Raw genomic sequence first — 21,543 nt, 5'->3', positions numbered from 1 at the left:
GTGAGACTGTTCTGATGAGTCTTGCAAAGCAGCTGACTGTCCTCCTGGCCTCTAGGGCCACACAGCGTGAGCGGGTTCCACGCTGCGGCACTCTGGACCCACCGACGGAAGGCTTTCGGGGTCAACATCAGCCACACGCTACACACGGATACGAGCACACGGTCTGGCTCAAGAGAGAGGCAGGGGAGAAGCAGGAGAGGGAACCGTAGGGAGGTCCCGTAGGCAGACATGAGGCTCAGGAAGTGGCCAGTAGGTCAGTGTGGCTGGTGGGGGGGGGGGCGGGTGGTTAGGGCACGGACAGGCCGGCCAGACACTCACCAAAACCACCTCGGAGCTATGGGAGCTGAAGACTTCGTGGGTCCAGGTCTGGCCAGGCTCAGGGGAGCGGTCCCCCTTGCGATGCAGCTTCAGGCCCACGGTGTGGTGTCCCATGGTGTTCAGCAGCTGGGTCACCTCGCCTGACTGCAGGTTGTCGAAGTAGATGGTGGCACCCACAATCTGGTCCCCTGAGCGGGGCAGAGCAAGAAGCAGGTGAGACCCGCGGGGTCTCGGGAGAACAGCACACGACCACCACCGGCTGGGCCCTCGAGCTGACTTGCATTTACTGCATGTCCTGACAAGCCTACAGGTGTGGTAATACCCATTGCACAGATGAGGAAAAGTAAGGCGTAGGGAGGCCCACTAACTCGCCCAAAGCGGCAGAGTTCCTGGGTAGCGGAGTGGGCACTAAGGATGATGTGTCCACCACCCTCCATAACCGCTGTCCCTGAGGACTGTGTGGATCAAGTGACACCAAGCGGGCAGGGGAGGGGAGGGTGGGGCATGGGTACTGACCGTCCTGATGTCACTGGGACCGGCCCCTCCACAGCCACTGTGGCCTTCTCGCCGCCCCCCCTCAGCCAAACCACCCCGGCACCCAGCCTGCACCCTGAGGTGACTCACCCTCCTTGACCACCCCCGTGCGGGCCGCAGGGGAGTTCCGCATCACCTCCTGCACAAAGACGCCGTCGTCCCTCTGGGCGATGGTCAGCCCGTGGGAGCCGCTGCCCTGCCAGTTGGGCAGCAGCAGCTCCCGGGTCGTGTCCTCTTCCTTCTCCATCTGGGGTGAGGTAAGGAAATGGGGGCTCAGGTGACGTGGCCCTGCCCGCTTCTGCCGTGGAAGTGGTCCCCGTGGCAAGTGGACATAGGCTGTGACCAACCTCGGCAACAACCAGCCCCTCATCCCTTCCACGCGGGCCCCACCTCCCGATGCCACCCACCCTTGTGCCCACCCCTCCTCCCCTAACCCCTCCCCTCTGTCACACCCTCCCTCCCACGGACCTTTTGCAGGACTCAGCTCAGGAGCGGATGCCTTGCCAGGAGCCCGCCCCTCCTTCCTCTCTTCTTAGTCTCTCTCGTCGGGAATTTCGGTCACACAGTCTAGGGAGAAGGAGACAGAGATGCTCACGCTCAACCGGGGCCACACCAAAAGCCCAACCTTCCCCTACACTTCAACGCCATTCATTCATACATGACTCTCCAACCTGCGATCTCGGAGACTGGGCTCGGGGAGGCCAGACTCAGATATAAACCCTGGTATCGACACTTGCTCTGGGGCCTCTGCCTTTTGGCATCTGCCTTTGGCTCGGGTCGTGATCCCGGGGTCCTGGGATCGAGCCCCATGTCGGGCTCCTGGCTCAGCAGGGAGCCTGCTTCTGCCTCTGCTCACGAGCCCTCTCTCCCTCTCTCTCTCAAATAAATAAACAAGATCTGAAAAAAATAAAAATAAAATAAACCCGGGCTCTGCACCCTCCCAGCTGTGTGTCCCTGGCCAAGTCACTCAACTTCTCTGAACATCATCTCCTCCTCTGTGAAAATGGAGAGGATGCAGGATCTCCTTGAGGAGGAGAGGAGAGAGAGAGCACGCGGGTATGAAAAGGCCCAGGTGTCCACGAGTTTCACAAAATACCCATTCTCAGTAGTTCTTTGTAACAGCTCCAGGAAGGAGACCATGCCCCCGTTTTATAGATGGAGAGACTGAGATGTGAGGTCTGCAATGAGCGTGCCACCACCCCTGGGCTCTGAGTCTGCAACTCTTTCCCCTACAGCACACCAGGTCTGCAGCCTTAACCAGTGGGAGACTCCTCTTCTCAGTGTCTCCAGCACTGGAGGCCTAAAAGCAGGAATGGCAGTGCCCTCCCTCCCCTGCTGACAAACAGTCGGTCACCTGATCCAAGCCGGTCCTTAGGACCAGGGGGACCCTCGCCAGCCAGCTGGGAGCTCCAGGTGCAACAGGCTGAACAAAAGAAGCCCCAACACCCGCCCCCCACCCCAGAGCCAGCCCACGCCCCAGAGGCTCGAATGCAGCTGGGCCGCCTCGGGGACACAGTGAGTCAGGGCCCATCTGGCTGCCCACACAGCGCCCCGAGCCAGGCCCCCATAGGTGCCGGCGCTCAGGAGCAAAGATGCCCTCCGGCCACAGCTATCAGCTGCAGAGCTGCCCTGGGAAGACACGAGGCAGGACTCTGGAAACAGCCCCGGCCTAGGGCCACCCACGCAGAACAGCAGGGCCAGAGTCACGGAGAAGCCGGTCTGCGAAACCAGGCCGGGAATGCTAAAGCTCAAGCAGGGCCTCGCCCAGAGCCCCACCCGGAAGCTGTTGACTTTCAGAACTTAGTCAACGATCGATAAATACGTGCACGCTGATGGCCTCCTGCACAGCCAGCACGGGAGCAGACTCGGCAAAGAAAACAGTCAAGGGACCGACTCCGCTCAGCCCAGCCCTGCGCCGCGCACTGCGTTAGACACTCACGAGCTTCACCTGCACGTCCTCCCAGCGCTCACTGACGGCACTCCCTGTGCCAGATGGGGAGATTTAAAAGACTTCGTTCCTGCCCTGGATATAAATTATGAGCAAGGTGCTCTGGGTGTGACCCATTTAGCCTCAGAATGTTCTAGAAGGTTGGGGAGCCTCCTGGGGGGGATGAAATATAGAAGGAAAGAACGGGGCCAAGAGAACTTATTATCTGCCAATTCTCTTGCAGGCGTTAGAGTTTGTTTGCCTCTGAGGACAGGACTGGATCCCCCAGAAATTCATGGGTGCGTCGCAGCTCTGGTGTCAGGCTGATCACACAGCATGGGCGAAGACAGCAGCTGGACCCCCAGTCCTCCACCCTCTGAACTCACACATGCAGAATTTAGGACATGGGTGCTGCCTAGGAGGCGAGCAGAGCCCCAGAGGGTGAGCGGCCTATCGGCATAGGGGTGAGCTAGGGAATCGCCTCTTCCCCTCCAGACCAGCAGCCGCTAGGGGAAGTCACACTGACCCCAGCAAACAGCAAAGCCACGACTTTAAGGCGCCTGCCCCCAGCGTCCAGCATCAAGTAGCCAGCCCTGCAGACAGGGAGCCAGGCAGGGCAGGGAAGGAAAGGCTTCCAGCCCGAGGGCTTCTCAGCTCTCTGAAGCCACCAGCCCGCCCAGCTCCCCTCCTGGAGCAGGCCCCTTCTCTCCGGCCCAGCATCCTGGTCCCCAGCCAGCAGGGGCGGAGACAGCGCGCCAGCTCACCCTCGCCCACAGCTCGTCCCCACCCTCCCTCCTTCCCAGTGAGTCACGGAGGCTGCAGCAGCTCCAGACATGCAAAGGGTCACGCCTAAAATCCCATGGACAAAGTGCTTCGTTGGCCAGAGCCCCCAGTGCCAGAGGGGCTGGGGCCCGGGTGGAGACAGGCAGTGGGCTTCCCCGCCAGCTCCTGAGGATGGAGCCCCAGGCCAGGAATCCCCAGGAGCACAGCTCAGAAGCTCAGGAGGGACTTGCTATGCACCTCTAGCCAACAGCTCAGGAGGCGAGAAGGGGCGCCTGGGTGGCTCAGTGGGTTAAAGCCTCTGCCTTCGGCTTAGGTCATGATCCCAGGGTCGAGCCCCACATCGGGCTCTCTGCTCAGCAGGGAGCCTGCCTCCCCCCCCACCCGCCTCTCTACCTACTTGTGATCTCTGTCTGTCAAATAAATAAATAAAATCTTTAAAAAAAAAAAAAAAAGGAAGGGAGAAAGCCATCGTGAGTGGTGAAGGGTCCACAGCCCCTGAGAACATGAGCCGTGGGACCGGGAGCTGCAGGTTGGCCCCGACAGGGCACCCGCTGGCTTCCTGGCCAGGAGGCGCTGCAACCACCCGGCCAGCCCTGGCCCAGGGCTCTGAGCAACTCCCCTTCCCTCCCCTCTGATCTGGGCCATTCAGGTGGCTGCACACAGGGGTGCTAAGGGGGGAGGGTTCGAGATCAGGGTGGAAAGGGTCTGTTTTCTGCATCTGAGTCCCAGTGCTCAGTCTCTCCCACATCTTCGGAGCCTGTACCAAGCCCAGACGGGCCCTTCTTCTCCTCCATAAGTCAGGCGATGCCAGGCTTCCCCGGGGACCGAGGATCCTGCCCTGTGCCTACCCAAAAGAGGGTCTTTGGAACTCTGGGGAATTCTGCACATTTGGCCAAGTGTCGTAAGTCTTTGGAGCTAGAATACACCTTATAGCCATGCTGCTGACATGGTAGTCACGTGTGGCTATTTAAATTTAAATTAAGTTAAATTGAATTGTCAGGTTATTGCTTCAGTACCCACATTTCAAGAGCTCACCAACCACAGGGCTACCCTATTAGACATGGCAGATGTGGAACGCTTCTGTCACTGCAGAAAGTCCTGCGGGGACGGCATTGTCTGGTATTTACAGACGGAGAAGGGGAGGTCCAGAGAGATGAGGACAGGACAGTGCCGGGGCCCCAGAACCCTGGTCTGCCGGCTCCCCACCCCGAGGTCCATCTGACACTGGCTCACAGTATCCTTGGTGATGGGAGGGACTGGAGTGGGGACCCTCTAGGCAGAGGGCTGCCTCGAGGGCAGAGAAAGTGCGAGATGGTGTGTCTACTCCATCTGTGAGGCAGAGACTGGGGGGACTCCAGAACTCAGGCCAGAAGCAGCGAGAGAAGAACGAGGCCATCCTGTCAATTCAAAACTGTGAAGAGGGGGCCCCTGGGTGGCTCCGTCAGTGAAGCATCTGCCTTCGGCTCAGGTGTCGATCTCGGGATCCTGGGATTGAGCCCCACATCAGGATCCCTGCTTGGGGGGTGGGGGGGGAGTCTGCTTCTCCCTCTCCCTCTGCCCCACTCCCTGCTCCTGTACACACGCTCTCTCTCTCAAATAAATACATAAAATTTAAAAAAAAAAAACAAAACCTGGGGGCGCCTGGGTGGCTCAGTGGATTAAAACCTCTGCCTTCGGCTCAGGTCATGATCTCAGGGTCCTGGGATCGAGCCCCACATCGGGCTCTCTGCTCAGCAGGGAGCCTGCTTCCTCCTCTCTCTCTGCCTCCTCTCTGCCTACCTTGTGATCTCTCTGTCAAATAAATAAATAAAATCTTTGAAAAAAAAATTTATAAATAAATAAATAAATAAATAAAGGATGTGCACCACGTCTGTGGACCAGGGAGGTGGCGGGGCTGGGGGGGCAGGGGTGAAACACGGGCAGATCCAGGAAGGAGACTCCTTGCCCAGGGCAGAGGGTCTAGGCCAGGGGTGGCATCCAAAGGAGCATCTTTCCCCCTCCCCTGCCCTTAGGGAACAGAGCCCCCTTCCAACCCCAAGAGCCAGTATGAAGCCAGCCAGGGAGGGGGCCCAGCCTAATTGCCGCTGCAGCCAAAAATGGCCTTCAGTGTCAAGATGACAGGAACGTGCAGAGGCCCCACTGCCGGAGAGACAGGCCCGTGGGCCTCTAGGCCTCTGTCCTCAAAACCTGAAGACGCACACCAGAGGGGCGCAAGTCTTAGCATATGCCCAGCACGACGGACACGGGAGGTGACACTCCACGGGAGACAGAAGTGCTCCCCGCCACCGCGGGGAGGACACCGACAGCAATGGGACTTCTACCCCACGCGATGGCAGGCCCAGGGGTGATCACACCCACCGGCTGCACAAGCCAGGGAGAAGCACCTCGCGAGCCAGGAAGAACGAAACAACTCACCCCTCAGGTAGAGACCTCCACCAGAGGGAAAGTCCCCAGCGCTTCTAACAGGACAAGCGCAAAGGACATTCAAAGAAAAGGGAGACACACCCAGAGGGGTGTTCTACTCCCATAAACACCAGACAGCGAACAGGAAGAGAAAGTCCTGCATGGAGAGAAAACCCTCAACAGACAGAAGCAGAGAATTTGGCCGAGCTCCCGCAGTTCCACGCCGGGGGTCTCCCTGGACCCCAGACAACCCTACGTGGTTAATAATTAATGTGCTTATTTTTTTTAAGATTTTATTTATTTATTTGACAGACAGAGATCACAAGCAGGCAGGGAGGCCGGGAGAGAAGCAGGCTCCCTGCTGAGCAGAGAGCCCGACGCGGGGCTCGATCCCAGAACCCTGGGACCATGACCTGAGCCGAAGGCAGAGGCTTTAACCCACTGAGCCACCCAGGCGCCCCTATATAGGTGCTTATTTCAGAGACGCAGTGACAGGCCTCCAGCAGGAAAATGACTTGCCCAAGTGTGAACTGGGATTGAGATGCGAGCCCAGGCTTCTCGGACTCTGCGACGCCAGAGCAAACAGTCTTTTCCTGGGTGGAAGAATGCACACGGGAGGTACGGGAAGAGAGAGACCTACACTGCAGGAGGGCCAGAGAGACACCCACAGGGCGATGGAGGGATTTCCGTGCACACCTAGAAGGAGACATGGTGGGAGGGAGCCTCAGGGACAGGGGCGTAAACCCGGAGAAAGGGAGGAGCTGAGATTCCCCTAGGGGACCCAGAAACTCCGGGAGCACCAGGAGACTCACCCAGAGAGCCGTGACGCCTTTCAAGGGCCACAAGCAGCAGGAGGGAGGGCAAGTGCCCACCAGTTTCCTGTGCCCACACACCAGCCACTTCCTGGCCAGCAGCTTGGGGATAGCACACCCGGATGGGCAGAGTCCCAGGCATCCTGGAAGCCAGGATCTGAGGTCCCCGGAGTCAGAAATCCAGAGCCACACAGACCCCAGCTCACCGCCAGGCTCTCTGGTGCCCCAGCAAGTGAAGGCCATGAGGGTCGTCCCCTCTGGGGCTCACGGGACACAAGACCCACTCCAGAGAAAGGCACCAGCAGGGCAAGACACATGCTTCCACTCACTGGGGAATGGAAACAGCCACAACAGCACAGACCCCTGTCCCACACCGGGCTGGGTTCGCTTCCGGGGCCCAAGGCTCCGAACAGACCTCCACGGAGGCTGGAAAACAGCAGGCACTATTCGAACTGGGGGAGAACAGCTCGGTAATCTCCAGAGCCAAAGCTGGCCATCGAGAACTTTTACGCTCAGCTCATCCTGGGGAATACAGCCCAAGGGGACATGTTGTGTGTTGGCGGGGGGGTGGGATTATCAGGGAGAATACGACTAACATGCTGCAAGACACAAGCGACCTGGGCACTGGAGGGACATTCCCAGAAAGACAGACAAGGACGCGCACACACCGCGTGCACGCCGACACGCTCATGAGCCCCGTTCCCCACTCTTCCCAGCCCTGAGCAGGCCCACAGCCCCTCCTTCCCCAGCTCCCAACACACACCTGTCTGGGCAGCCCCAGGACCTGCCCATCATGGAAGGCGTCTATACCTGCCAGGCTGGTGCCCGGAGTCCGTGTCTCCCTCTACCTGTGTGCGCCTATCTTCTTGTTCCCTGGCCACCTGGGGCATTGGGCCAGCCCACAACTCCCACCAGCAGGGAGTTCCTCCAGCTCGGCCACTCCAGCCCTCTCCTTCAGGTCAACCCCAGCAGGGGCCCCCCCACCTCAACGTCCAGGGGAGCCCCACTCAGACCCCACAGGCCAGCTGATCTCTGGGTCCCTCCCTTACACCTTTCTCCACCTCTCCCCACTGGCCCTCCACACACAGCTTCCTCCCAACCCCCCAGAGCAAGCTCCAAGTTCTCTCTTCCAGCAAGGAGGGAGATTCCCTCTTCCTCCCATGACCGAGAGGGACTCCCCTCCTCCTTGTGACAGGGGACGGGGACAGCAGCCCACTATCCAGCCGCAAGTCCCCGCCCTGGCCACAGAGCCCGGGAACAGAGAGCTTTTCCCCAGGACCGCTGGGACTAAGACACCAAGTCTGGCGGTGGCACCCTCTGCGGGGCAGGGGTGGTGAAGAATGCTCAGTCTCCCCCTGGGGGAAGATGACGGCCCCGGAGCTGCCGGGGGTGCAGAAACTCCCCAACCACAGGCGAGCTCTCCGCCCAGCGGTCACACCCCGCCAGTGCAGGGGCGCAGGGCCAGGCCCCCGCCGCTCCGCAGCGGCCAAGGAGCCGCCCCCCAGCCCAGCCAGGACACGGAGCCGGGATCAGCTCCAGGCACTTCCCCTTCCCCTAGAATCTCCGCTCCGGCCTCCAGGGACAGGACAGGATGCCCCTCCCCGACCAGCCGTGTGCAGCGCCTCTCGGCATCACTCAGCCAGGGCTGCGTTCCCAGAGCTAGCCTCGCCCTCCTGAGGACCTCTGGATACAAACTCCAGGGCCCAGAAGCTGTCCAGGACGCAGAAACCGACTCTGGCCCCTACCTACAGCCCCTGTGCAACCTCCAGCACCAGAGCAGAGACCCACTGCTGTCCCCAGCCCTGGAAGCCCCGGGGCGAAAGCAGAGTGACACATCCAGGACCCCCGTGCACAGCCAGAGGAACACCCTCCCGCAGGTAACCACACCTCACAACTAGGACACTAGGGGTCACAGGGACGCAAGACCACCGTGAAACGGCGCCGCCTGGATGCAAGCGAGACCCACAGCTGCAACAGCCCAGGAGTCCTCCTGGTGGGAACTGGAGGGGGGGAGGAAGAGGGGCTCTATCAAACTCATGTGCACGTGCCCCACCGTGGCCCATCCACGCAGAAGCCCCCTCGCTCCCCCGGCCACCACGCACGGAAGAAACCGAGCCTGCCCAGGAAGGCCTGGAGTGCCAACAGAATGGTCACAGGCCAGCTCCCCGCGAGCGTGGATGAAACCCAGAGGGGATGAAGAGAGAGCAAAAGGCCCTAGACATGGCCGCGCCACCACCTGACCGAAGCCAGCACGTTCTAGACCTTCTCCAGCAGCTACCTCCCTTCCCCTCCTCAGGCCCAAGCAGCAGGTCAGCCCAGCTCCAGGGAGAGAAACTTGGGGGTGTTGGGGAGCGGTGGGGGGGTGGGGAAGAGCCTACAGTGGGAGAGTTCCCATCACGAGTAAGACTAGCTCTCCCGGTATGTCTCTGTCTGTCCCCAGGCGGTTCCCAAGTTCTGAGGAAGGTGGTGACCACACCCCAGAGCCCCACACGCCCCTCCGCCCCCACAGCTTTGCCCCAACCTCTCAAACCAGCTCCTCAGGCTCTGGCAGTGTCTCCACCAGGGCCAGCCAGCCAATTCCAAGTTGAGCCAAAGAATCTAGCCGGGCAATGCCTGGTCACCTCCACCCAGGGCCTCTCTGGGACTCAGGCGACCCTGGAGACCCCCAGCCCATTCCCTGCCCTTGTCTGCTGCTGGCCTTCTCCGTGGTTTACCCTCTCGGGTCTCACCCTGGGCCCTGGACTAAGCCTGGCTGGCACAAGTCCCCAGCTCTGTGGGGCTATCTCTTCAAGGGGTTGCCCAGACCAGGACCCCTGACTCACCACGAAGGCCTCCCGAACCCCCAGCATGAAGCCCCACATGACGGACGTGGCGCTTTACGCGTTCCTGTCCGATGACCGATGTTCCTGCCTATATTCTCTTCAGGACAAAGCCTTAGAGAGGGGCTGAGACGCCCTCCAGTCCCCATTTTGAAGCTTGCAGACCCTGTGTCCTCTGCCAGCCCAGCTCTCACGGTCCCAGGTCCTCACCCTCCCTGCCCCACCCTACCTCCTTCATACCACAGCTCACCGCTCAGAGCAAGGACATACCCCCTAAGCCTGGGGCGCCCTTCTGCTCCCCACTCTGCACACTTACCTACCCTGTGCTGGCCCAACCCATCATCCCTCTGGGTCAAGGAGAAGGAAGCCTCCCCATTCCGCCTCGGAAAGGAAGTGAGTGCCACACCCTGCCCCAGGGATTTCCCTCAAGGCGGGGCAGAAGCAAAGACGGAGAAGAAAGCAGAATCTGCCCCCCTACTTTACACGCAGCCTAAGTGTGGAGGCCTGAAAATGCCTTCCAAAGCATCTTCAGTCTCCTCCTCTTCTCCCCTATCCGCAGCCTTCACCTATCACTCTAGCCCCCAAGCTCTCACTGGGTCCGGTGAAACCAACCCAGCTGCTACCAGTGCTGGACCCTGCGAGGAAGGGCAAGTGATCCCTGTCATTGGAGGCTGGATCCTAACAGGGGAAACTGTTTCAAAACCAATTATTGGGAGCCCAGCTCTGCGACAGGGATACAGAAATATTCCACTCTCTTTCTCTCCCAAACTCCAGGTCACTCTCTAAGGACCCCCCCCCCCCGCCCCGCGCAATAGGGGATGGTCCCACTCCGCCTTTCCATAAATCCACTGCACGTAGCAGGGCTCTGAGCAGCCTCCGCGGGCTCCTTGGAGGCACCCACCACCCCCTCTCTGCAGCCACACCCAGCGAAAGGCGAGAGCCCACACCACGCACACCACATTGTGCAAAGGCGCCAGAGCCGTCCCCCACCTGGTGCAGGCGCCCAGCCCGAGCGGCGAGGTGCCCCGTCTGCCCACTCGGCTCCCCTCCCACGCAAGGAGCACCGCCAGGCCTGCTCAGACCCCACGTGTTCCTCGTGGCCAGCGCCGCCCAGGGCTGCGCCCCCACATCCCGGGCCCTGGCACTGCAGGGGGCGCCCGGGCCAGCCACGGAGGGCCAGGCCCTCACACACTGCACACCCTCTCCCCGCCTGGGAAAGCCTTACATAACACGGCTCTCCGAACACACCCTAAACCCTCGGCCTTTCCAACTCCACCGCCGGACCCCGTCCCCCAACCCCGTCTCCTGGAGCGCATCGCTGGTACAGAGACGGCGGCTAAGCCCTCCTCCCGCGCGGAGCCGGCTCCTGCCCCCATCTCCCGCACACAGCCCCTTCCTCCCCCTCCCCTTCGCCCCTCACCACTCCCCCCCGAGTTCTGGTTTGAATTAGTCAGCGGCTCCAACCACCACATTCCTCAGGCTGCTGGCGCCGTGCCAGGCGCTGGGGCGGGGGCCATCCCGCCCGGACGGGTTTGGGAGTGGGGTAGGGGAGCGCACCGCCCCCGAATGGGAAGGGGCGGTGCCGGGGGCCGGGCCGCCGCACAGTTCCCCCCACTCCCCGCCCACCCCAGCGCTGGAATCTCCCTAATTACGCCCCCCACCCCCACTCCCACCCGTCCGGCCCCGAGGCGCGCTGCAAACTTCAAGCAGCGCGGCCTTGGAGGAAGAAGGGAGACGTCTGGAGCGGGGAACGCGGAGGGGCCAGACTAGGGCGGGGCAGCTGGAGGGGGGCTGTGAAAGGGAGAGGCCGGTGGTACAGAACTGGGTGGGGCCGGGAGGACTCCGGACGCACAGTCGAGGCGGAGGTGTGGGGAGCGGGGAGGGACCGCGGAAGGGGTGCGGGGGCTCCGGGAGGGGCCGAGGGGCCGCGGCGGCGACCTCGGAAACTTCTCCAGTAAACACGGAATAGGAGCGGGAGCGGTGCGCTTGAGCCGCCGCCCCAAGGAGAAGGAGGGGATGGGACGGGGACGCACAGGGGACCCCCAGGCCAGGAACCGGGCGCCGGGCCGTGCAACAGAACCAACACTCAGCCCTCGAGAGAAATAAGGGCTGGAGCAATACCCGCTTCGGAGCGATTTTCCAACTTTGCCCAACTTGCGCCCCAACTCCGGAGGCAGAGTCTGGCTCCCAGGGCGCGACGCGTCGCCTCCCCGCGCGGCCCCTGGCTGCCCCGCTTGCTCCACACCGAATCCCCGCAGTGCGCCCGGCCCAAGCGCCTCGCCCCCGCCCTGAAACCCACCTCCACCCACCCGTTCTCGGAGTCGCGTCCCCGCCGCGCCGCGGTGCGCCCGGTGTCCCTACCTGCGCGCTCAGCCCCCGGGCACAGCCATAGCCCGCGCGGGGCCCCAGGTCGCGGTGCTGCGGCTGCCGCAGGCGGCGAGCCCTGGTCGGGGCGGGTCCGGCAGGGCGGGCGGTGCAGTCCCCGCGGCGGAGCTGCTCCGAGTGGCCGGGCCCCCGCGCGCGGAGGCGGCTCTTGTAACTCCGGCTCGGGCGGGCGGGTCTGCCCGGAGCAGTGGGGAGAGGGCGGGGCCGGGCGGGGCCGGAGTGGGGCTGGGACGGGCCAGCGGGCCGACCCGACACGGACCCGGGAGCGGGCAGCTGGGGGGTTGTGGGGACGGGGCGCTGGGGGGCGCGGAAACGAGGGGGCGTCGCGCGTCCGAGGGCTGCCTTACCCCGCCCCCCCTCCAGTGCCCCCTGCTCTGGCCCGCGCCTGGGTCTGCCCCCCAACGTTTTCAGTGTGTGGTCTCCCCGACCAGAAACTCCTCGAAGCTCCCTGAGGCTCATCCTCCCACCTGGAACTGCGAATCAGCTCATTTTGCAAGAAGGACCAAGAGGTTCAGAAAGCGGCTGGGAGGGGGCGAGTGCTTGGGTGATTCGGCCGCGACCACCAGCCTGACTCAGACCTTTGAGTTTTCTCTCAACCCAAGCATCTAAACTTCAAATCCCAGGCCCCAGTCCCTTCACTTTGTTCCCAAGCTTCATGCAGCCGCGCCCATTTCTCGCCACCACCCCCCTTTCTGAGCACCCCCCCATAGCTCCCCCCGCCACAGAAAACCGATCTGTAGACGCTGGCCCCACCCCTGGAGTTAGGGTGTCCACGTGGAGTCATCAGAGCCCCACGCACCACGGGGCTGCTGCTGTCGCTCCTGCGACACGGGCGTCAGGCCCCAGCCCACCTGAGGGAAGCGGGAGCTTTAGCCTTGCCTCTACTTACCCACTTGTGACTCGAGCCCTTCCCCCACCTTCCCACTTGCAAGGACGCTGTTTCCAAGTTTACTGCCATTTCCCACAGCCACTTCTAACTCCACCAGACTTTATTAACCGCTTAATGATGGGGTGCGGGAGGGGGGACCTTCTGACTACCCGGTCCCCCTTCCACACTCCCATTCTCTTCTCCCCCACGAATCCTCTTATCCCCTCTCCTAGGTGGCCACCCACTACCCACATCAAGGCAGTGTTCCTTCCTTCCCAAATGCTGAAGAAGGAAGACCCCTAGGCTGGAGCCCCCCCCCCCAGAAGACCCGGCTCCAGGCAGGAGCGCCCTCCTCACCGCAAGATCGTGAGTGGGCTGGGACCGAGACCTGAGGCCCTGTCCTCTGAAATGGCAAACATGTTTACAGGCTAAAAATACCCAGCAGCCAACTCTGCTGCCAGCCCTGGGGGCTGTGTCCCAGGTCCAGTTACCAGCACAGGCCATGGGGGAGGGAAGACACTGGCAAAGAAGTCCTAGCTGTGCCCAGACTCATACAATGGGCACAGAAAGGTGGAGACACACGTGTAGATGTGCAGACAGGCATAGACACGCAAAGACAGACAAAGCAGAGACTTGGGCACCTGCATTCTATATCTCTGTCTCTCACTCCTGTGTGCAAGTGCATTCTCCCTCCCCCCACAACTCCCTACCTCTGTCACACAAACACACACACACACACACACACGCATACACGCACCCAGATAGGGATGCAAACCCACCACACACATCACAAACCCAGGCTTTCCAAAGCACTGCCTCCTCCATTTTGTTCTGTGCCCCTTTTCTCGAACCTACCCTATTTAAAGAAAACACCTAAACTTTTCAACTTTGGGTTGCTTTTAAAAGCATATAAGTACTGGGCACCTGGGTGGCTCAGTCATTACGTGTCTGCCTTCGGTTTGGGTCCTGATCCCAGGGTGCTGGGATCGAGGCCCACATCGGGCTCCCTGCTTGGTGGGAAGCCTGCTTCGACCTCCCCCACTCCCCCCTGCTTGTGTTCCCTCTCTCTCTGTGGCTCTCTCTGTCAAATAAATAAAATCCTTTTTTTTAAGATTTTATTTATTTATTTGAGAGAGAGAGATCACAAGTAGGCGGGGCTCCATCCCAGGACCCTGAAATCATGACCTGAGCCGAAGGCAGACGCTTAACTGACTGAGCCACCCAGGCACCCCAAATAAATAAAATCTTTTTAAAAATAAATAAATAAAAATAAAAACATATAAGTACCGAGCACTCCTTATTTCCTTTACTAATGGCTTTTTAATTATTTCATTGTCCATAACGTTTATTCAGCTTTTCACAAATGGAGCGAGAATACCGAGAAATGAAAGTGGGCCCTCATGCTCCAAGTCCGATAATCCCTGTTGACATTTTTTTTTTAATAAAATCAATGCCTCCATCTGGTGAAGAATGTAAATAGAGAAAGGTAGACCCGTAAAAAGTCAATGTGTCTCTCCTCCCCTACCCAGTCCCTCTCCCCAAAAGTAACCACTGTTAACAGTTGACCGAAGGATTTTTAACTTCATGACTCACCTGGTTCCTTGAAAGAGCAAGATTTCCCAGGACATATTTAAAAGGGAGTGGATTTAGACCTAGGTTTTGGGAATTTGGGAAACATCGCTCCGCGCGCGCAGATAATCACGGAGACCTAGGGTCTGCCAAAGGGCGTTGGGAGTTTGGAGGGAGGGGCTGGAGCGGGAGAGGAACAGGGAGGGAGGGTGTGGGTGTCTACCTCCCTGGAGCATGGGCTCTGTCAGCCCCCCAGGAGTGAAAGAGCAGAGGCTAGTGTCCTGGGCTCACGTCCAACGTATCTGTTCATTGTTTGTTCTGGCCACCCTCTTGGTCAACAGAGCAGAAGGCAGGAGAGGCCGGTTTACAGAGCTGCTGCAGAGCTGGGATCACCGTCCGGGTTCTTCATTCAGAGGTAGGAGCGACCCCCCTAGTGGGGGGTGGTCCTGGGGACAGGCTCCTGCCGAATTCCCAACTAGGAGCGAGAGGCAGAGTAACCGAGACCCTTGCCCCATTTAAAAAAAAAAAAAAAAAAAAAAAAAAAAAAAAAAACTATGGTCGGTACCTGCTGGAACAGGAGCTGGGCTTTCCTAGGTCAGCTTCCTTGGCCCAGGGGAAGGGAATATATTCAACAATTTTCAATGGCTTAAATGGAGACGCACGCTCTTTTGGAAATTTCTGCCAACCCTTCTCCTTCCGCCTGCTGCTGGAGCCCCCTCCCGTCCCTCACCCCCCAAAGCTAGACCGTAATGGTGATTGTGTCTCAAGCCACAGCAGGCAGTATGGTGTGTGAGCTCAATAAATCGTCACATGCTTGGGGACGAAATGGTCTCAGAAAGGGTTAGTGATTCCTCTAAAGTCACACAGCCCTCAGCAGCAAGAGTCAAAACTCCTACCGGCACCCAGGCTCCACGAGGGCAGGGATTTTCTTGTTCTTTGTTGTCTGCCCTGTGCCTGGAGCCGCGGCTGGCATAGAGCAATTGCTGAAGAACTTTGCGGAATGAATGAAATGAATGAATGAACAAACGAACGAACTCCAGGGATAACTGCCCCCAAAGCCCGTGTCTTTTCCACAACAGCATCCTGAACCCCACACTTCCTTTTACTCTCAGCCTCCAGGGACCAATTCCCCCACTTACAGACCTCTCCGGCAGCTGCACAAACATTCACTGTGTGTGCTGCTGGTGGTGCTGGTGCAGGGGATCAAGAACCTGATGGGATGGGGTGCCTGAGGGGCTCAGTCGGTTAAGCATCTGCCTTTAGCTCAGCTCATGATCCCAGGGTCCTGGGATCGAGTCCCGCGTCAAGCTCCCCGCTCAGGGGGAGCCTGTTCTCCCGCTGCCTGCCACTCCCTCTGCTTGTGCTCGTGCTCTCTGTCAAATAAATAAATCTTTAAGAATTAAAAATTAAAATTAAATAAATAAATAAGAACATGACAGGATGGCATCCCTGCCCACCTGGTGCTCCTTCCTGAAGGAAATATATTCTGAGCTCCTCGCAGGCCTTAGACTTTGGGAAAATGGGACATTATCTTTTCTGCTACATCCTTTACACTGACACCTCATTCCCCCAACATACACTCATGGGGGAATTTTTTCGTGGATACACACACAATTTTTTTAGTTATAAGGAATCACCCCCACCCCCACCCCCATCTCAACTTTGCAAAGAAAACCTTTCTCTTCTGGAAGGTTTCAGATGCCTCGGTGGAAATAAGGGCCACCCGGGGGGTCCAGGAGGACTTCCAGCCTCCTGCCGGCCCTCCGTCACATTTCTGAGGCATCTGACCCCACACGGGCCTGCGGGTTCATTGGCAAAGTTAGGTGAGTCCTAGAACTCGTCATCACTGGGATACCCCAGCTTCCCCAGAAGTTTTGTTCCCTCCCCCCGCCCCCTGCTGGGGGTTCCCTGATGTGTACATGCGTCAAGTGTGTGTGTGTGTGATGAACCTTGAGCTTCTCTGTTGCCAGGCGACGTGCCTCTGTTTTTGTTCCTATTATGCCTGTTTCCATAGTAACGACAAAGGGAGCTCTGTGGGCAGGCCCCTTGCCAGGGGGATTCCCCTTCCCCTCCCTCCTCGCCGCAGTCCCCTTCTCTAAAATCAGTGTATTACAGGGAAGACAAGACGCCCGACTGCTCAGAGAGTAATCATGGCTTTTAAACTGTGATCCCAGCAAGGAAGTGAAGTGTACAATCTGCAGTCTCTTTGAAAGCAGACTCCCCGCCCTTCCCATGAGGGCCCTTTGGCGGGTCAGCCTTAGAAGCAGAGAAATGACTGTTACCCCTTCTTTGAGCCATCTGAGATCTCCCCGACCCCACCTCCGCCCCATACACACACCCCCGGAGATGAGCATCTCCGCCAAACATCAGCCCCTTCCATGTTCTCTTTCTTCGCTTCCTGATCTGTCTTCCCCAGTGAACGCAAACCTATCGGGTGATTCTGGGATAAAGATATTATTGCCTAAGCAATTCTGAAACCCCCAAACTCCTAACCCAAACGCAAAATAGGAAGCCAAGTAAGTATCCCAGCTCAGTTCAAACCTCAGCCTGTATTTAAACCTCGGACTTCAAATCAGGAGTTCCTGAACCACTCAGATCAGACAGCTGGGGTACCGGAAACCCGCCCATTACACTCCGTCCTAATTGAAATCTTCAGGCCAAAGCAGAACCCAAGTCAAAGCTGATTAGAGAACAAGAGACGGCACACAGGGCTCTGAGTACAGACTCTGGTTGGAAAGAAAGCACAGAAAGAGCATCCAGGCCAGAGAAAGGGGACAAAGTGGGCAGGGACAGCAGGGCAGGTTGACACGGTGAGAGATGGCCTAGAGGCCCCGGAGGTGAGGATGTGTGGATGCGAAGAGATCAAGAAGAGAGAGGAAATGTGGAGCTGAGATTAAGGAAGACAAGGGGCAAAACACTATTGAACAGGGCTGTGAAGGAGGGAGCCCCCCCCCCAAAGTAGAGCTCAGAACTGAGCTGGGGACGGGGCGGGCCGACTGTGGACTGGAGCGGAGGGAGGGAGCCGGAATGAGCGGAGCAGCCAGCTCCCCTCCCCAGCAGGGAGCGGGGAAGGAGGGGAGCACCAGCCTCCTCTCCCCTTTTTTGGAATCTGCCTTTCCGCCACCCTTTCCAACTTCCTCTGCCTTTCCTCCAGTTCCAGGGGAGAAAGGGAGACCAGCCCGCTTTTCCCTCCCTCTGCTGCTTGCACTTCCCAAGTCCAGGCTGAGGAGATCAGGCTGAGCAGTGAGGGAAGGGCCTCAGCTGCCCAGAGCCTGAGTCACCACATAGTTGAGGTTCCTGTCACTCGAAGTCCCGCCTCTGCTACACCCTGTGCCCTCTGCCCGCCCCAGGACTTGGAGCGCTGGGTTGGTGGGGGGGGCGGGTGGCGGTGACCTGCCCTGGGAGCTGCTCCACTTCTGGGCTCAATACCCAGCGAGGGCTGCGCCAGCCCTGGATACCACGCTCTCTCTCTGCCTCCAAAACCAAGGATGTGTGGTCCATCATCGTCGCCCCGTGGCTTTGGGAGAGGCGCCCTCCTGCTCTAGGAACCAAAGTGACTCAGTGAGTGGCTTCGAGAACTGTGGAAAGACTCACATGCACCCTTGATAAGTCACTTCCCCTCTCTGGGCTCGTTTCCTCCTGGATAAAATAAAGGGACTACCTAACGCGGTGTCTCGGGCAATCCTGCATACGGTACATTCTGTAAGTCTGAGTCGCGCAGATGGAGTGTTCCCCACTGAGGAGGGTGGGATAAAGAGGCGTGTGCGCTAACCCCTGTCCTAACAGGAGTGGGCGGGGTAGGACACAGGCACCTCCACAATAGGGCCGCCAACACCCTTGGCGACTCGGTGATTCAGGCCCCGCAGAGAGTGGGCCTGGCAGGAAAGCACCCCGTGGCTTCCCTGTGACTCAGGGGAAATGCAGATCTCCCTGAAGAATGACTGGCCAGGGTCCCGCTATAACCAGCTCTATAGCTCGTCTCCCCAGCACCTAGAAAGTTTCCGGTCCCTGTGTAGCACCCCCCCCGCCCCCCCCCCCCCCCCCCCGCTCCACACCGCTGCCTTTGACGGCGCTCTGGCCGCCTCAGCGCCTTCCACCCCCCCCTTACCTGGCCCTGGCAAGCCTCTTCCCTCGGCCTTCGACTCCATAGCCCTCCCTGCCCTGCCATGTCCCCTCGGTTACCCTTTGGCTCTGCCCATCCTCACTATCCACCCCCACCCTGACGGAGCCAGCCAGATGATTGCAAAAGGGCTGAGCCAGCGGGAGAGGCCCTCACATGACAGTTGTTCCTGCTGCAGAGGGGAGGGGGCAGCTGGAAGTAGAGGGAAGCACATTCCATGGGAGAGCCGATCAGAAATAGCCCCAAACCCTGACTGTCCGGCCCCTGCTCTGCGCCTGGCCTGCCCATTGTGGAAACAAGGTAAGGTCAGTAGGCTTCCCCTTTGGAATCCTGAGGAAACGTGGAAAGCGGGGAGCAGAGGGAAGTTCCCGAAAGGGAGGGGGCTACAAGAATGAAAAGAGCCCAGGAACATCTAGAGACCCAGGGTCACCAAGGGCACCTTTGCCGCTTAGGCAGCCCCACATGCCCACGGGATTCTGCCTTTCCCAAGGCATTCAATACAGCACAATGCCCAGCAGCCACCTTGACCGCCAGTCCACGCATCCCTTGGGTGCTGAAGCTCTGGGACACCCCAGTAATTCCACTGGAGTAAAACGACAGCCTCCTCCGGGGAGCCATGCCAGCCTGATTAGAGCAAACAGACAGGAGCAGGTGGCTGTGTCTCTAACCTTTCAGGAACCCTGGTATTTTCATGCCCCAGCATTAGGGGAGACATGCAGAAGAAGGTTGAGGACCCCAGAACTCCATTCCAATGCACAGGGGACCAGAGCCAGGGAAGTTACCCTCCAGTGTAGATACAGCTGGAGGGGTGGGCCAGGGAAGCCACAGCCTCCCAGGAAAACCCCTTTGATGTGCGGAGGGAAAGTTCTGAGGACAAAGAGTGCTGGTTGCCATGAAAACCACAGTATTGATTTCAGAAATGACTGGGTGGATCCTCCAAAACACTTCATTCCACTCCCTTTGACATTCTAGACCCTCCCCCCACCTCTCAAAAGGGGAAGTGGCACATTTGGGGCATGTGGGCAGCTGGTGGGCTGGGTCTGACCCAGTGTGCAGAGCAGCTGTCCAGCTCCAGCTCAAATAGGACATGAAAAAAAGAAGACAATCTAGGTCTTTCTTGGAAGAACTTTAAAGGCTTTTGGCCTTTTAATAAGTGACTTAAGCAGAGGGCCAACAAAGCTAAAACAAATAACTGCTTATAACCAGTATCTACCGGTTTCTACACAGTCTGAACCAAGTCTCAGGCGTTTCCATTCACACACTGGGCTCGGTGCAGATTTTATCTGCAGCGAGGACATGGATGGCGCTGGAGAGTTATCATGCTAAGTGAAATAAGTCAGGGAAAGACAAATACGCTATGACTTCACTCATAGGTAGAATTGAAGAAACAAATGAACAAAGGAAAAAGAGAGACAAACCAAGAAATAGACTATAGAGAACAAACTGGCGGTTCCCCCAACAGAGGGGGCGGGGGAGAACAGGGGATGGGGATGAGGGAGTGCCCTGATGAGTACTGAGCGATGTGTGTTAGTGTGAAATCACTCAATGGCACACCCGAAACTAACATAACGCTGTACGCTAACTATACAGAACTAAAATAAAGATTTCATCTGCAGTCAAATGCACCTGAGCCCAGACTCCTCTCCTTTTTCCACCTCCTTTTCTGGGCGCTTTAAGATTTTGCCCAGTAAGTGGATAAAATGGCTTCCTCCTTGCATTTCACCCCAGTTCTCCAAGATCACCCCTGTTCTCAGGCCCAGCCCACTCCCAACGCCCCCTTCCCTTTCCTCCCCATGACCCCGGCTGGGGACCCAGGAGGCAGGCACTGCAGCCTGGGCTCCGGGATGCCAGCTCCAGGTGGTGCGCTAGTGGCACGAGCCTCCCGGCATGTCAGGAAATGGGCCCAACAACCAGAGACGTCCCCCTGGCGCAGGCGCTCACCGGTCGCGCCGAGGCGAGCCGGGCGGGGCCGGGAGGAGCCCGGGAGCCAGGCAGAGCTCCAACAAGCGCCGGGCCCCAGCCGGGATAGGGATAGGGAGGCTGAGTCCCAAGCACAGCCCCAAAGCCCCAGGCTGGGCGGTGACTCAGGGCTCCTCCGGGCAGGGCGGGACTGCACCAACTCCAGATGGCCCTCCCCTCTTTCCCTGCCCCACATCTGCCGCTAGAAACTTCTGCTGTTAACCTCTTTCTTGCCCACCAGGGCAGGGCAGAAGCCCTCTAGTTCCATCTGGCTTTGGAGGGCAATAGCCAACCCGCCCGAGGTCACAACACTCTCCTCTTGGGCTGCCCACCCCACCACCTCCGTTTGTGGGTACTGGCCAGCCCCCAAGCACAGGCCTGGTCTCATCCAACAACCTGGCTACCCTCCTCTGCACCAAACCACCAGACCTTGAGACCCAGGAGGCAGGACGTGGGGATGAGTCACTCTTCCTGCAGTCCGAGGGAGGCTGGAGGCGGGGTCCCCCAGACCGGCCCAGTCCACGTGCAGTGCCAGGTCTGCTGCGGCCCACCCAGCAGAAACCCCATTTTCCCCAGCTCGGCCCCACTTCTGGGCCTCTCTGACCTGCCCCTTCAGACCTTACAGAACTGGGGTCTCTCCAGACTAACTCCTCAGCTACCTGGAAGGTCAAGGATACCAGGAAGGGGGGGTGGTAAAGATTACACAAGCGGAGAAACAGGGAGGTGTGGTGGGAAACGGAATCTGGGAAGGGAGTCTGACAGGTTAGGTGAGGCCCCGGCACCCAGCGCCTGGCCCAACCCAGCCGGCAACTAGCACTTTTAGATCCTAACCAGGAGCAGCCCGGAATGCTCGGAAGCAAGACAGGTGGCAAGTTTGGATCCAACTCCCAGGGAGCAAACCCTGAGCAAGAACCAGCCCATCCTCGCCCAGCTGGATTCCACATGGTGACTCTGCTCCGCCCATTCTTCCCAGAACCCCAGCTGTAGTCCAAGTACCCAGAGAGATGACAACCCTAGCCCCCTCCCAAGCTACCAGACCATCTGTA

At 59.1% G+C, this 21,543-nt stretch overlaps 1 protein-coding gene across 5 annotated transcripts in view; it reads right to left on the bottom strand.

The window, feature by feature from the left end:
* AHNAK (AHNAK nucleoprotein) overlaps window positions 1-14,545 on the bottom strand; it is a 33,687-nt gene extending 19,142 nt beyond the window's left edge. For 2 of the 5 annotated variants that reach the window (XM_080817350.1, XM_080817354.1), the window contains exons 1-4: window positions 11,958-12,152; window positions 1,321-1,419; window positions 943-1,099; window positions 319-506 (exon numbers count right to left, since the gene is read on the bottom strand). In XM_080817350.1, the coding sequence (XP_080673476.1) occupies window positions 319-506; window positions 943-1,099 (345 nt within the window). In that variant the 5' untranslated portion in view covers window positions 1,321-1,419; window positions 11,958-12,152. Of the gene's footprint in view, window positions 1-318; window positions 507-942; window positions 1,100-1,320; window positions 1,420-9,912; window positions 9,946-11,957; window positions 12,153-13,206; window positions 13,259-14,442 lie in introns of those variants that run through there. The other 3 variants (XM_080817351.1, XM_080817353.1, XM_080817352.1) reach the window with 3 other exon arrangements.
* Between the last annotated feature and the right edge of the window lie 6,998 nt (window positions 14,546-21,543).

The sequence above is a fragment of the Martes martes genome (assembly GCF_963455335.1).
Source record: "Martes martes genome assembly, chromosome: 10".
Classification (NCBI taxonomy): Eukaryota; Metazoa; Chordata; class Mammalia; order Carnivora; family Mustelidae; genus Martes; species Martes martes.
The sequence above is the reverse complement of the archived record's forward strand: the minus strand, read 5'-3'. Positions and strand labels throughout refer to the sequence as shown.